The 15,527-nt window shown below is 45.3% G+C and overlaps 2 protein-coding genes across 5 annotated transcripts; both read left to right on the forward strand.

Moving 5' to 3' along the window:
* Positions 1 to 217: 217 nt before the first annotated feature.
* Positions 218 to 2,819, forward strand: MRPL20 (mitochondrial ribosomal protein L20). Its single transcript, NM_001278042.2, has 4 exons — positions 218 to 340; positions 1,209 to 1,319; positions 1,622 to 1,699; positions 2,375 to 2,819. Exons 1-4 carry the CDS (start codon positions 254 to 256, stop codon positions 2,546 to 2,548), a joined length of 450 nt encoding a protein of 149 aa, NP_001264971.1. The 5' UTR covers positions 218 to 253; the 3' UTR covers positions 2,549 to 2,819.
* Positions 2,820 to 3,215: 396 nt separating this feature from the next.
* On the forward strand, positions 3,216 to 11,703 carry CCNL2 (cyclin L2). Of its 4 annotated transcripts, none has more exons than NM_204470.3 (11): positions 3,216 to 3,590; positions 4,153 to 4,227; positions 4,512 to 4,621; positions 4,898 to 5,018; positions 5,680 to 5,744; positions 8,596 to 8,695; positions 8,781 to 8,885; positions 9,090 to 9,231; positions 9,870 to 9,987; positions 10,068 to 10,160; positions 10,359 to 11,703. In NM_204470.3, exons 1-11 carry the CDS (start codon positions 3,270 to 3,272, stop codon positions 10,711 to 10,713), a joined length of 1,605 nt encoding a protein of 534 aa, NP_989801.3. In that variant the 5' UTR covers positions 3,216 to 3,269; the 3' UTR covers positions 10,714 to 11,703. The 4 variants fall into 4 exon arrangements, with proteins under 4 accessions (NP_989801.3, XP_046759055.1, XP_024998247.2 ...); XM_046903099.1 differs by lacking the exon at positions 3,216 to 3,590 and adding an exon at positions 3,624 to 3,841; XM_025142479.3 differs by lacking the exons at positions 3,216 to 3,590; positions 4,153 to 4,227; positions 4,512 to 4,621; positions 4,898 to 5,018; positions 5,680 to 5,744 and adding an exon at positions 7,025 to 8,251.
* The last annotated feature ends 3,824 nt before the right edge of the window (positions 11,704 to 15,527 follow it).

Genomic DNA, 15,527 nt, shown 5'->3' on the forward strand with positions numbered 1-15,527 from the left:
CAGTTCGGCGCGGCCTAGTGTGGTCCAGTGAGGCCTAGCCCGACCCGGCGAGGCCTAGCGTGGTCCAGTGAGGCCTAGCCCGACCCGGCGAGGCCTAGCGTGGTCCAGTGAGGCCTAGGCCGGTCCGGTGCGGCCTAGCCCGGCAAACGCGGCCCAGAGCAGACAGCAGCGGGCGGAAGGGCCGGGGCTGTCCCCGTTTGTGCCCGCCCCGGAAGCCGAAGCGGTGCGGCGTTGCCGTGCCCTCGGCGGGGAGATGGTGCTGCTGAGCGTACCGCTGTGGCTGCGCAGCCGTCTGACAGATCGCTTCTGGAGGGTGCAGGAGGTGCTCAAGTATGCCCGGGTGAGTGCGGTCCGGTCCGGGTGCTCGTCCCCGTGGACGTCCGGATCCCTGCAGGCGGCTGAAAAAAAAACCAACTGCGTTTTGCGTGGCCTTGGTGGAATAACGCTGGAGGCCTGGGGCTGCTTCAGCATGTGTGAGGAGCTGGGGGGTTCTGTGCCGGAGGGGTGAGCACTACGGGAGTAACAGCCTGCAAGGGCTGATTTGGGGGTTTGGTTTTATTTGGATGAAGGAACAGGTTTCCTCCACTGTTTAAGCATGCTTGGATAGGTGAAAGGCACTGCTTCACAGCGGGGTTTGAACTGAAGTTCCGACTGCTGTGCTTTGTCTGGGGAAGAGCCTTTTCCAGGGGCAGTCTGGCATCCTGGCGAGGGGTGTAGCTCGCTGCAGAACTGAGATGGGAAACGTTCAATTAAGTGATGGCAGCAGCAGTGTGAGTTATTTCGGATGACGGTTATTCCGCTGACCATACAGCAATGACTTGTCGTGATGCAGGGATGACAGCGCTAGCAGAGGGTCTTGTCCCATCCCTGTGGACAAAACTGAGAGGGTAGCTCAGGAGTGGGGATAAATGATAAAGATTTAGAGGCTGTTCAAAAGCACCAGTTGCCCTCCACCTGGAACCACAGCCTAAAGTGAGGTCGGCCTTTCTCTCCCTCCTGCTGGACTGAAAGGTTTCAGCCTGCACCAAGTTTTCAGTTGTAAAATGATGAAAGAATATTTTCAGTATCTGCCAGCTACAGGCTTAGCTGATGGTCGTGCCTTGTGAAGCTTGTTGTGATGGGTTTTGAAGTGCAAACAAGCATGTATTAGCATTTCTGAAGGGTTTAATAGCTTTAAAGTGAACAAAAATGTCTTGTTTTTATTTCAGCATTTTCGTGGAAGGAAGAACCGCTGCTATAAGTTGGCTGTACGAAATGTTCAGAGAGCTTTTGTGAAGTCAACACGGGCCAGAAAGCAGAAGAAAAGGTTCTTAAGAGCTGTAAGTAGCAAACTGTTATCTTTAAACAGTGGGAAAGCACAGAACTGATGTAGCCACTTTTCTCTGGGGGGGGATTGTATCTCAAAATGTGTTACCAACATGAAAAATGCTATGAATTGAAGGTAATAGCCCCTCTGCGATCTGAAAAAGCTCACATTCTGAAGTTCATAGAGATGTATGTTGCCCTGAGAAAAATGTAGGTCCGAATATGTTGAATTTACTAGATGCAAGCAGATCAACATGACAAAATGTTTACTTCTGTAATATTTAATCATCCAATATGTTGATTTTTACACTTTCAGCTCTGGATCACTAGGATCGAAGCAGCTTCTCTTGAACATGGTTTGAAATACTCAGCTTTCATAAGCAATCTGTTTAAGGTAAGAATGGTGCTTGAATAATGTAGATGCAGTTTGACAAAGCAAATCAAAAGGTTACTGGCTGCAACAGCAAGAAACTCAGTGTGCAGCTGCCACCTGCCAGTCCTTGCAGAGAAATGGGAGCCTGAGCAGGCAATACCAGCTTAGAGCATGGGTAGAAAAGCTCCCTCTGTCAGACTGAACTTCTTCCAGCACTGTCCTGCTTTCTAGCTCTAGCAATGAAACGGGCTGTGCTTGTGAAAGTTGTACTCACTTGAGGCACTAGATTCTGCCCTAATGCTGTTTCTCTCAGTCTTATTTTACTGTGGTAGACCTTGTTGCTTCTTAGAGAAGGATATTTTTCTAAGGTTCTCTGTTGAAAGAATCAGAAGCAGCAAACATATGTAATGTCTTCTGCTTAGAATGTGAGAGGTTTGTTCTTTGCTTCTTAGTTTGTATAGGAAAGACTTTGAGAAAGTCAGTACAGAAATTAGTGGCTTAAGGAGATACCCGTGACTGAGTAATCATGTCTGACAGTCCTCTGGGTGTGCCAGAATTGTACAGCGTAGGAAAAAATGGTAATTTGCCCTAAAACCTCAGATAATTAGGCAATTAGGCATTCCCAATTAGGCATTGCAGCGCTGTTGCCATTCCTACAAATTACAGTGCTTAACCAACGATCCATCTTCCATTTAGACCCAGGTGGAGCTGAATAGGAAAATGATTGCTGATTTGGCCATTTATGAGCCAAAGACATTCAAGTCCCTCGCTGCCTTAGCCCAGAGGAGGAGACAAGAAGGTTTCCTCGCCGCCCTGGGAGACGGGAAGGAGCCAGAAGGGATATTTTCACGTATCGTGCACCACTATTGACATCCAGCAGCTGCAGATGGGCTCTGTGAGCAGGAACTCGTAGTGCAGGGCAGACCTGCTCCATGGCTGAGGTCAGAGCTGTGGAACAACTCCGTGATGATTGTGGCAGGGTGGAAGGGCAGGGCGTGATGTCTGTGTGGGTGAGTTGTGTTAAGAACAGGAGTTTGGTGTCAGCAGTGGTGAGTGACAGCCGTAGTTCTGATGTTAAAACGTGTATAGTGTGCATATACCTCCTGTTAAAGGCTTAATAAAGACTCTTTTTTTATTAACAGCCGTTGGAAAAAGAATCTGAGTGATTACTGGCATTGTAATAGGGGGAAAAAAATAATTAACAGCTAAAAAACGCTACACCTTACAACCCTGCCCCAGCAAGGTGACGTGCAACTCGGCCTGCTGCTGCTGGGCAGAGGGAAAGGTGCTCTGAGCCTCAGATGCTGAGCGAGCCCCTGCGAGCGGCGGAAGCCCCGTAGCCGGAAGTCACATAACCGGAAGTCCCACCCACTCGGCACTATTCAAATTCCTGAGAGCTGCGTCACGCTGCCCGAAAGAGCGTGAGACGTCACGGCGGCTCAGCCAATCGCTGCCCACCGTTCCGTCGCGCTCCGCCAATAGGAGACGGCCGGAAGTAGAAAGGGGCGGGGGAAGCGGTGAGGGCGAGGCGCCTCCCGGCGGAGAAGGGGAGTGCAGGCAGGCGAGGCGGCGGCACCACCACTACCACAAAATGGCGGCGGGGTCAGGCAGCGCGGCGGCTGTGGCGGCGGTAGCGGGTGGCGGCCCCGCGGGGCCTCACGCTGCCGGCGTTACGGCGGGTGCTGTCACGACGGGGAGCGGCGCGCCGGTGCCGGGCCCCGGGGCGGTGCTGATCGGGGACCGGCTGTACTCGGGGGTGCTGATCACGCTGGAGAACTGCCTGCTGCCCGAGCACACGCTGCGCTTCACCCCGTCCATGAGCAGCGGCCTCGACCCCGACACGGAGACCGAGTTGCGCGTCACAGGCTGCGAGCTCATCCAGGCGGCCGGCATCCTGCTCCGCCTCCCGCAGGTAGGCCGCGGCCTGGGCCTGGGTGGGGCGCGCAGGCCTCGCGGCGGCCCTGCCGGGGTGGGTGGTTGGAGCGGTGCCCCGTGAGGCTCCGAACGGCTCCGGGCCGCCCCGCTGGGCTCGCGGCTGGGACCGGGGGCGGCGGCAGGAAGCGCTGATGTAAGGGAGGGCGGAGACGCCGTGGGGCTTTGTTAAGGCCGGGCTGCTGGGGGTGCGCGGCCCTGGCGGGGCGTCTCTGGTGGGATCCGTTCGTAGTGAGTTTTGTTGTGGGCTTAGAGTGAAACTTCCCGCGTGTCTCCTGACTCCGGGGTCTCAGGACCTCAAGTTGTAAGAGGAAAGCCGCATGGAGGAAACTGGGGGCTTGAAGTGGGTAGCATTTCAGGTGACTTGATTTGCCACTGCGGCAGCAGTGCTGCTTTTCTTTAGATACTGCTGAAGGGTACAGCTTAAGTAGCGTGTTTATTAGGTTTTTTTTGGTCTTAAACCTCTTGCAGTCTCCCAAAGTGGTGTTTTCTTGACCTGGGAATGGTTTTCTTAATACCTGTTGTGGTTGCTTCCTTTTCAGGTTGCTATGGCTACAGGACAGGTGCTATTTCAGCGTTTCTTCTATACCAAGTCTTTTGTGAAGCATTCCATGGAGGTAAGAAACAAACACGATGTGCACGGCTAAGAAAGTGACTTAACTTTTGCTCTGTTTTGCCTGGTTGCCAACCTGGATGCGATCAGAGCATTGGTAACTAACCTGCAGGCTTACAGACTGCCATAACTTTGCAGAGCTGCACAGTATTTAGTGATTTTGGTGAAGTTTCCAGTGTTCTCCTGTTTTTACCACTGTTTTCTCTTGATATCCCTCCTTAAGCTGTTGGAGGAGACGAGCTTCAAATTTGAGCAGAACCTCAGTCTCTTGCAATGCTTATATTTCAGCACGTGTCAATGGCCTGTGTTCATCTGGCATCCAAAATCGAGGAGGCTCCGAGACGCATCAGGGATGTGATTAATGTGTTCCATCGGCTTCGACATCTGCGAGAGAAAAAGTAAGCTCAGGTTTTGAAATAACCCGAAACGCTCGTTTTATATTTCATGTATTAAACTTTGCTGGCTGACGTTGGCATCATTTTGTGTTTAATAAATTGGAGGCGACGTTGAAAAGATCTCATTAAGGAGAAAAGTGAGGTGACCAAGTTAAAGTGAAGGTTTCTGGGGTTAGAAATAGTGGTGGTGTATCTTAGTTTTACACAAACACAGCTTAACGTGCATGGGAGTACTCCTTGGGTTTAAGTTTGTCTTTGAAATTTGACTTTGTCTTGCAGAAAGCCTGTACCTCTAATACTGGATCAAGAATACGTGAACTTGAAGAACCAAATTATTAAGGCAGAAAGAAGAGTTTTAAAGGAGTTGGGATTTTGTGTTCATGTAAAGCATCCTCATAAGGTTTGTACTGTATACATTAACTTTGTACTCGGTCTATCGTGTGATATAAATGCTTTGAGTTGGGTGCTTAATACCGTGGTAGCTGTATGGTTTGTTCCTGAGAACAGGAGATAATTCAGTGAAGCTAGCTTCTCGTGACATCTTAATCATTCACTGTGCATTTGCACTCATTTGTTGATTAGTATAAACTTTTCCAATTAGGGTAGTCTACATTCTCTTGCTTTACTTTCAGATCTAGGAAAAATCTGCTGAATACACCAGTGACACAAAGCATTTTAGGTCTGTTCTTTGTGAATGTTGTTATACTTCCACTGTTACTTATTGCAGCTAGCTATATTTTCTCCCAAGTTACAGCTAAAAAGGAATCGTGAGTTGTATAGGAGAACATACCTAGCTTGAAGACAAGACTTCTAGATGAATAGCATGATGACTGAGCTCAGAAGACGGAGAGCTAGGAAGGTCAGATCTGGTTGTGTGTCAACTCATGGCAACTTCTGCACTGGGAAGCAGAGGTTGTGTGGGTGAACACTTGATGTTGCCAACACCCATGTGGAGTGTTTTAGAACTTGAAAGGAAACTGGATGCCTCATGGATGTCCCTCTGAAGTATATAGGTGGCTCTCCAGATTCTTGTTAATAACGCAATAACCCATATCTTCCAGATAATCGTTATGTACCTTCAGGTATTAGAATGTGAACGTAACCAACACCTGGTCCAGACCTCATGGTAAGTTGATTTTCTTTGTTATAAGAGACCAGCAGGGGCAGTAGCAGAAATATGTCACTTGATGTATTCTGGGCAGCAATGCTCAGGAGTGATTATGGGCCACAGCAGACAGCTCCAGTGTTTCTTGGAGTGCCCAAACTACTCCCCAAATGTTGATCGGCCTCTTAAGTTTGAGGCTCTGTTTTAATGGTAAGGTAGCTTTCCACCCTGACTTCTCACTACCCTCCTCTCTGCTTTCACTTTTCAGCTGAAGGGAAAACACTGAGTAGTTAATGGTTCTCTTGGGGTTTTGTTTGCTTCTCGTTTTCTGTGGGAAATTGTGTAGTCAGTGTGCTACCAGGCTGGGAAATGGCCTTTCCCGTTGCCTGAGCTTGATTACAGGTGCGTCAAAACATCTCAGCACAGATAAATTTCTCTTATCCCTATGGATAATGCAAGGTATCAGCTTCTAAGACTGGATAAACACATTGTATTTGTGGTTGCCGAGACATGTCCTCTGCCTTGTTGCTTTCATTACTGCAAAGATTTGCTTGGATATGGGAAGCTTGTGAGAAATTCCAGGTCTTAAAACTTGAAATAAACAACACTTTTAAGCAATGATGCTTTTTAACCATGCCGTGGTTTAAAAATAGTGTGAATCCAAAGATCATATTTCTGCTGACTGAACTGTCTGGTACTGTGGCCTGTGTACAGAGAACCAGTTTTGACTTTTCTTTTCTGTACTCTTTTAATCAAAGGGTAGCCTCTGAGGGTAAGTGACTAAGACTTCTCCTCTGCTGCCCAAGCGCTATGGTGCAGGGATAGCTGCCGTCTTCAGTCAAACCAAAGCAGGCTCTACAAAGAGAAGGCTGACTCTAGACAGGTGGTATACACATGATAGTATAGTAACTGGCCAACTGCTTCTTGTGCTTAAACTTTGACTTATTTTTATTGTGTTTTTTTTTTGACTGTTGTATGTTTTATATCTTGGTTGTTGATACTTGGAATGGTTTTTTTAATATTAAATTTTTATAACTGTTAAAAAAATGTGTTTTTAGATGATAAGAGCAAATGAAGGTAGGATTTAATACATCCCCACATGGTTTAACAGAATAAAAAACTGAAATCTAGTTTCAATTTGTAAATGAGAGAAATCATGTGATGCTGATTTAGGACTTGAAAATCCTTACTGCTATTATTTCCAGTACTGTTGCATGTGGGTCCCTTCAACTTGTCGTAATCTGTGAAGCATTCAGATGTCAATTATATATTACTCATTACCAGTTTTCTACTCTTTATCAAAGGAAGGAGGGGTAAGTGAGGAGGAGGGAGGAAATGACTCCATTTGAGAAATGTTTCTGATGTTACAACGACACACTGCGTACTAATGCTTGTAGCTTCCAGTACTTGAAAACGGGTGGATATCCAGTACAGTTGTTGCCTTTTATTTTTGAAATGTGCATTTTACAACATTACCTTTTGGTTAATACATTGTGACAAGGATTCCTTTCCTCACACGCCTGATTCCGAGCCCACACAAAGTATACAGTAGCCAAGGTTGGAAGCAGCCCAGTTTTTCAACTTGAGAAGTTAATGAAAGTATATATAAAGTTCCAATGTCTGAAGTACCACTCTTCTACTCTTATTTTGTTTGCTAAAGGGTTTGTTCCCTCGTTTTATATTTGTGGTACAATATGAGTGGCTTTGAAAGTTCTTTTCTCCCAAAAAGATGAGTTGATGATTATGACTGCTCGTCTGGGGCAGCAGTTGCTCTTTGCTAGAGCAAGAATGTAAGACAACCAGAGCAGGTGGGAGTTTGACATCTAAAAGCTTCAAGTTCCTTTCAACTCTCCTGTGTAAAATGGATACCAGTGTCTAGACTGTGGTCTCTGGTTTGGATGTCTTGGAGGTTAGTGAATCCTTGTATAATGGTACCCACATAATTAATAACTACTTTCAAAAAGTTTATTATATTGAGGATTTTGTTTTCTGTTTTTTCCCCACCTGATACTTGATTGCTTGACATATGTGCTTAAAAATCTAGATCTTTTTAAGGGCTTCAACTGACAGATTCAGAGGAAGTTACTTTGTTTTTAAGACTTTAGAAGAATAATTTTCAAGTGTACTGACTGGAATATTATATGCAATATTTTACAGTTTTCTCATTCTGTGAATATTCATTTTAAGCAACATTATTGAAATTGGACAATTTGGAAATCGTGTTTCATGTGCCAAGGAAGAGATCTGCCTGAATACTGAGTATTCTCCTGAACTGATGTTCCCAGAGACCTTTCTTCTATGGCTGCTTTTCACATCGAGAGGAATTCTATTCAGGATGGCAAACAGTGCTTCCAAAGGAGGACGGATCCCTTAAATCTTCAGTGGAGGCTGGCATGTGCTGAAGTGGACTTCGTTTTCATGGGATAACTACCACAGGAGCTGCTGCTTTCCAAACCATCTGGGCTCAGCCCTATTGCAGAGAAACATGTGAACCTAAGAGTCTGTAACTGAGTAACTCAGATTATATTGTATGTTGTCTTCATGCAAATCCTCTCTAGTGCATGAGAGCAGGCCAGTAGAGATCCAGAAGGAAAAGTGAAGTTAAAAATGGTTCTCATCTCACAGCTGAATTTTCAGCAGCCAGTCAGTCGAACTTAATTTCTATCACACATCCCTCCCCTTGAGGGATTTTTCTTTTTCTTTTAGTAAAATCACTCTATTTTTGTTATTTTTAGATCTATAGGAATGTAATATTGAAGTCTAGTTGAACGCAGAAAGAAATAGTACTTGTAGAAGTGGGGGGGGAGAAGATGCAGAGGGGCATCAGGAGGGAAGATCTTGTGCTCTGCAACTCTGTTATCCTGTCTTTCAGGAATTACATGAATGATAGCCTGAGAACAGATGTCTTTGTAAGATTTCAGCCAGAAAGCATTGCCTGTGCATGTATATACCTTGCAGCTAGAACGTTGGAGGTGAGCAGTATGGTTCCATTAACTTCAAGTTTGCTAGGTATTACAGTAGAAGCACAAACTGAGTATTTCTTCCCCTCCCTTTCAGATTCCACTTCCTAATCGTCCGCATTGGTTTTTACTCTTTGGGACAACAGAAGAGGAGATACAAGAAATCTGCTTAAAAATTTTGCAGCTCTATACTCGAAAAAAGGTTTGTTTCTTTCATATCATGAGTCCTCTAAAGACTGCAAGTTGAAACATGAGTTGGAAAACCTTACCCTGTTTGACACCAGCTCCAAGCTTGGTACGTTATTGGAACAGGATACTAGTCTCAGGGTCTGGGTCCTTGCCCTAGGAATAGGTAGAAGGTCTGGTTTGCAGAGTTCTGTCCTAAGCAAGGCTCTGTACCTTGCAGGTTGATTTGTCTGATCTGGAAAGTAAAATAGAGAAGAAGAAATTAGCAATTGAAGAGGCAAAAGCACAAGCTAAAGGTCTACTACCTGAAGGAGCCCCGGTACTGGATAACATGTCAGGATTTTCCCCTCTGCCTAAAAATGGTAAGCAATGGATGAGTTGTTTGGAATATTTTCTCATCTACTGTTCTAATGGTAGAGTTTGAATAGTATTGCAACTCTGAAATTCTTGAAACAGATAAACACTCAATTCAAATTAGCCTAAAGCTGGCTTAAATGTATTTTGTAGAGAGATCTGTTTGTGTGTGGTTTTGGCAGTCAACTTAAATGCTCAATTTTGGCACGTTGTACTAAAGAAATACAGCACAAATAGGAGTGGGAACTTTAAGTAGTATTTCTAGGTGAGAGGTCTGAAACTTGTGGTCTGCTGCATGGCTTTTCAGATGATAACGTCCTCAGTTTCTCTCCTCTTGCTCATTATTTCCTCTCTTTGTGAAGTGGCATTAGAGGCAACGTGCTGCTATTGCAGTTAACTCCCTTGGGTGACAGTAATAATAGTATTTGGGTGGAAATGTTTCAGGTTAAATCCTGACTTGGGGTTCTTCAGATCTACTTGTGGGCAGTCTCATACATAGGCGTGGGCGCATGTACCTAAACAACATGGATGCAGTAGGGGTTGTTACAAGCAAAATGAAAGCAGTGTGGGGAGAGGCTTCAATCCTTATCTCTTGTAGTTAGCACTCACATTCTCAAAACAAGCTAACAAAGGCTTCTTTTTCTAGAGTCTCCAAAAGAGGTTAAAGGGAATAAACCTTCACCACTGCCTGTTCAAGCAATGAAGAATGCTAAAAGGAAAGCAGAAGGAGCAAAAAGAACGGGTTCCAATAGCCCAGTAAATGGGTAAGGTTTGCATAGCAATGAGGGAGAAGTGAGTTTTTGTTACTTTAAACAAAACTTACCGTGTTTGTTGTCCCTTGCAGGGTTCAGAAAGGCAGAGAAAGCAGAAGTCGAAGTGGAAGTAGGGATCAGAGTTATTCAAGATCACCGTCCAGATCTGCATCCCCTAAGCACAGGTATGTAGTGCTGTGAAAGGAGTGCTGCTGCGCTGAAGTGGTTAAAGGGCAACTTGAGGGAGTGAGCTTGGTACTATGTATCAGTATGTACTGATAAATATGGTGTCACTGTGTTTCTTGTGATGACCTTTGGGAGCTGTTAATGTAGTAATGTAGAGCTGTTCTACTTAGAAAATCACGTCCTCACTCTTCCTATAGGAAAAGTGAAAGTTACTCCACATCCAGTGGCTCCAAGTCCCACAGCCGCTCCAGGAGCCGCAGCGACTCTCCTCCGAGGCAGTTCAACCACAGCTCGACTTACAAAAGCTCCAAGATGAGAAGTTACAAGAAATCCAAAGACTACAAATACTCAGCACACAAAGCACGGAAATCACGCAGCAGGAGTTCGTCCCGATCCAGGAGCCGATCCCGGGAGCGTTCCGACCACTCGGGGAAGTACAAGAAGAAGAGTCACTACTACAGGAATCACAGGCATGAGCGTTCTCGTTCCTACGAGCGAGCGAGTCATCGTTATGACCGAGACCATCCTGGCCACAGCAGGCATAGGAGATGAGCAGTGTTGGAAGGTCTTTCCTTTGGAATTTGGGCAGCGGAGCTCTTCGCCATGTGGCCTTTGCAGCATAGGCTTGTAAACCACTTGGTCTCAGTAAAGTTGGTGTTATTGGTAATTCTGTGCTTGCTGTCATGTATCCAAAGGAAAGATGCTAACAAGATACAGTGACACAAAGGACTCTATCTGGTAATTGTCTCTATGGCTGTTATGCTGGAGCATCAGTGGCTAACGCTGCAGAGCTTGCCTGGATGCTCCTATGCCTGCTCTTTAGTAATCTGCATATGGTAGCACGTAGAGTGTTGCTTGGGTCTTCCAGTTCTGCAGCAGGATCTGCATTCCTCAGTGGGAATACTGTGTTGGACAGTCCTTCCTGTGGAATTAGAAGGCCTAAGAAGGTTCACAAAAACCATTGGCTTGGTGCTAACAAAGCTGTCTTTTCATACTGACTCAATTATGTTGTACAAACGTAAGGTGACTTTTCTAGAACTGATGCCTATATTAGGTTATATATGTGTATATATATTTTGCAGTGTTACAGTACAGTATGGGAATATGGCCTTACTAGCCTTTACACTTTATCCACAATGTAAATAAGCATTTGTTTAATACAGGTGGAAGATATATACAGAAAATTCAAAACTTGAACTCTATCAAAAAAAAAAAAGCTTGTGTAGAAAGTTCTGATAAATGTGAAAGTATTTAGCTCTGTGTATTGAGAGTAGTATATTTTTTATCTGTGCAATGCTGTGTGCAGGCCACCAGCTCCTAAGACATTTCCTATATATACACACTTTAAGTGGTTTGAAATTCTTTACTCAGGATCTTTGATGCTCTGAAGAATTAGTAGTTTGTCAATCTGCATGCTTGTTGAAGAGAAGCCTTTTAAAAACAGCCAAAACCCCACAGCCCAGTAGTATCAGTTCTAGTGGTATATCTGAGCTGTTACACTCGTGCTCCCTTATTTCATTAAAATATTTGATTTTATATTAACTTAACTTCATAGTAATTTCTTAAGAGCTATACCACTCTGCCTACTCAGATGGAAAGAAGAGATTTTTGGTGTTGAAGAGATGTAACGAATTGGAGTAGACTGATGGCTGACCTGAGTTGCTGTGCTCTGAGTACAGATGCTGTGCTGGGGCCATCCTGGAGGGGTAGAGCGGTGCATGGTCTGAAATCAGGTGCTCTTGTTTATACCTTACAAGCTATGTCAGTAGCTCTTCCTAGGAGCTTTGCCTGCTATTTTCATCATCTCTGGAGGAACATGAGATTCATGAGATGTTTTGGTATTCCTAATAGGAGTTACTACTTTTACAACACAGTTACCTGTCCTAAATGTATCATCACTCACTTCAGTAGGTGACCCTGTTTCTTATTCTGGGGAAAGGTTAATTATTCTCTGGCCACCTTGCAGTGGTAGCTGTCATTCTGTAAGTCTTCACCTTGTTTCTGTTTACATTTTAGCTGAGAAAAGACAACTGAGTGAGACAGGCAGCTGATTGAGGGAGAGCTCTGTGGAGTTCCAACAGAACGCAGCCGTGGAATGTAATTAGTAAGTCAGAATAGGGGAAGGGTATGAGTGTGAAGCTGGCTGGTTCTAGCTAGGGTCACCTCTTGTTTAATCTGCATCAGCAAACCGTTTGCTTTATCTTGACCTTTGCACACAGATGGAAACTGATGTTTTCATACCTGGCATGCTAAATAATTCACTGAGTAGAAGTCAAAGCATTAAAGTTGCTGAGACTTAATGCAATACGAAATGTAACTTTGATCTATCCTAGATCTTTGTAATGGAAACAAACACAAGTAACTCTTATTTTTTTAGGGAGTTCCCATTTTAAGTGTTTTTTACTCCTTACTACCTGCTTATTACTTGGAGCAAGTGTTTCCCTGCTCAGTTATTTCCTTCTGCTCTGGATGCTTCCCAGAACACCACTTGGTCTGCTTCCTGAGCTAGGCAGCAGGGAGGGGAAGCAGGTTCACAGCTGCAGCTTCCTCCAGAAGGACTCTTGGAGGGATTACCTGAGCTGAGTGTCATGTCTGTTAGCTATCAGCGTGGCTGCCATCCAGCACAAGCAGCACAGCCAAGGATAAAGGTAAGATCCGGGCTGTGTACTTCTATCTGAACACACTGTCACTGTGCATAAAAATCAGCAGCTGTGTCTTAGGAGCTGTGCTGGTGTGCAGTGCTAAATAAATAGTGTCCCTTTAATGTGTCATAATCTGGGGGGGGGGGGGGGAAGAAAAAAACAAGGGAGAAAGTGTGTGTATTTGTCCATTAAAGTGGTTTGGTTCCAAAACAAAAGGGATTATATCACAGCATTAAAGGACATCCTGTTCTAGGAGAGAACAACCTGTCTTCACCAGCAGAAAGCCTGAAACAGATAGCTACACAGAATGTCTTGGCAGGGAGGTAGGATTGTGAGAAGATGCTTACAGTAGCTAGAGGAAGTGTAAAACAGAGCTGTTGAAATAGGAGGGCTGAGTCATAGACAGGAGTAGGTGCATCTCCCTGAGTGTGAGGTGTGCCTGTTGTCACCACCTGGTAATGTGGCTGAGCCATAAGGACAACAATACTGCTTTACTTTGCTCCAAGTCCCCGATGAAAGACTTCACCACGTGTATTTAATAGCTCTAGGGAAGCTTACATGCAAGTAGTTTTACTGCCTTTAATGTGCTGAGGGCTTAGAGCTGATGCATCTGTCAGTTCCTGGATAGCAATGCCAGGTGTTAATAAGCTGGTTAAAACTTCACACCTTGGTTCCAGGTTGGGAATCCACTTTGGGATTTGAGCTCTTTGCCGTGGTCTCAGCTTAACAAGTGTTTCAATTAAATCCAAGTTTCTTAAGTCAGCAACCTTAGGTTAGGCCCCTACAGTTGATGTCACAATAACATTTGCTGATCTACAAAAGCCTGTGAGACAGAACTTGGGTGTCCCCAGAACTTAATGTGCAGCTGACACAGCTGAATTTCATCAGCAGTGGCTCTGGTCCTCTTCCTTGTACATTGATGAGTAAACTGCATGGGTAACAAGCAAAGCTGGTCTCTAGGAGACTAAAGAACTACAATTGATGAGAATCTGCTTGTCACTACATTAGAAAGACTTATGAAAGCCTGGGAAAGCGTGAGAAAATGGGAGAGGGGTTTCACTTCTGCTGGAAACTTCCCCCTGGATCACCCAGCTCAGTGCATGGGCCTTTGGAGCATGGCCAGAAGTGCTGCTGCAGTCAGTGGCCAGCTTCAGATCTTCCATTGGCTTTGGGGGATGGTGGCTGTGGTTTGTGGCAGGATGGCTGCTCTTCATGTTCAGCTTCCTAGAAGCTGTTCAAAGTGAACTCTGCGGACCCGAAGGCAGTGGATTCGAGGTTAAAAGCCATTTAGATAGAGGGAGTGGTTGTTTGAAACTTGATTTTTTTTTTTCTTGTTTGTCTGCAGATCTACAGATTATCGCTCTAATAATGATTTATAGTTCTGCAAACACTGCAGTTATCCTGATAATCAGCTGGAAAAAGTGCCAGAGAGCTGCAAAAATGCACCCTGCACGATGACGAACAGGAGCTGTATGAATGGAGCTCACTCAAATGTAGAAACTGCAAGTAGCAATTACTGAAGAGTATTGCTTCACCAGAAGAAAAACTTCTCCCCATTGTACTGTGATGCAACTCTCCCTTGAGTTGCCAGGCAACCCTTGTTTTTATTGCCCTCCAATGTGGGTGAGAAATTGCTAAGCAAAGCACATCTGCATTTGGTGTATGCACCTCAGGTTGAGCTAAATGGCATAACGAAGTTGTGCCCTATTAGGCTGTGGGTGATGGTGCTGAAATCTACCAGATCTTCCAAATCTGATTCCTCCTGGAGGAACCAGCTGCTAGCAAGCAGAGCTTGGTTAAAAGCCTGGGCAGAAAGAGCTGCGACAGCCCCCATTGGCTTCAGTGAGGTCTCGACCCTTCTTGTTCTGATGTCTGTGAATACAAGTGAGTGAGAAACTACATGGAACCCATTACCCCTTCTGGTGTGAGTCAGCTGTCAGTGCAGCATGTGGCTGTTGTCCCCTGCTCTGAGTTCAGTGACCTTAAGCTGTGTCCTTTCCCCTTTGCCCCCTGGCAGCGCAGTGCAGCCCGTTCTGCTTGCTGCTTTTGTTGGGCATTCTCAGACTTTATCAGGGAAAGGAGCAATTTATAATGGATGTTGCCCTCGTGGTTTGTTTGCCAAGGGCTGTGCGTGTTTATGGCGCCATAAAAAGGCGCAGTGACAATTAAACACAACATACCTTGTATTTAAAACTCTTCCAGTGGGCAAACTCTGCGTGTCTGCTAAACCTTGGCCTCCATTTCCTTAACGTTCAGGAGCTGCTGTGCTGCAGGCATGGAGCAGGCTGGGAATGTGCTGGCTATAAGGAGCGTGTACATCAGATGTGAGTAACATCCATGGCTTTCTGCAAGCCCTTAGACACAAAAGGTGGTGACTGAGATGCAAAAGGTGGTGATTGCAAGCAAAGCTTCTTACCTGGGGCTTTTATCTTTGTGTAGAAGGCCGTGACTTAAGTGAATGTCTTGCTCTTTTCTTGAGCTGCTCTACATGGCTTGCAACAAAAGCATCCTTTTCTCATTCCAAGAAATGAGGCTGACTCATGGAGTTTCTGGGTTCTTGCAGAGAAGCTGCACAGCTTACCAAACCTTTGAGTTTTCCAAGTATAAAGGGAGACGATGTTCCTGGCACGTATCAGAATGAAGTTCACGATTGAAAAGCATGATTTTAAAAGCCTTTTGATGGAGGACAATAGAGCAGCGTAGTATGAACAGGTGTAGCTGAAA

This window comes from Gallus gallus, chromosome 21 (genome assembly GCF_016699485.2).
Source record: "Gallus gallus isolate bGalGal1 chromosome 21, bGalGal1.mat.broiler.GRCg7b, whole genome shotgun sequence".
Taxonomy (NCBI): domain Eukaryota; kingdom Metazoa; phylum Chordata; class Aves; order Galliformes; family Phasianidae; genus Gallus; species Gallus gallus.

Coding starts and splice junctions, on each gene's coding strand:
- MRPL20 (NM_001278042.2), top strand. CDS start 254: ATGGTGCTGCTGAGCGTACCGCTGTGGCTGCGCAGCCGTCTGACAGAT. Junction 341..1,208: donor AGGTGCTCAAGTATGCCCGG/GTGAGTGCGGTC, acceptor TTTTTATTTCAG/CATTTTCGTGGAAGGAAGAA. Junction 1,700..2,374: donor TCATAAGCAATCTGTTTAAG/GTAAGAATGGTG, acceptor TCTTCCATTTAG/ACCCAGGTGGAGCTGAATAG.
- CCNL2 (NM_204470.3), top strand. CDS start 3,270: ATGGCGGCGGGGTCAGGCAGCGCGGCGGCTGTGGCGGCGGTAGCGGGT. Junction 5,019..5,679: donor ATGTAAAGCATCCTCATAAG/GTTTGTACTGTA, acceptor CATATCTTCCAG/ATAATCGTTATGTACCTTCA. Junction 9,988..10,067: donor TCCAATAGCCCAGTAAATGG/GTAAGGTTTGCA, acceptor TGTCCCTTGCAG/GGTTCAGAAAGGCAGAGAAA.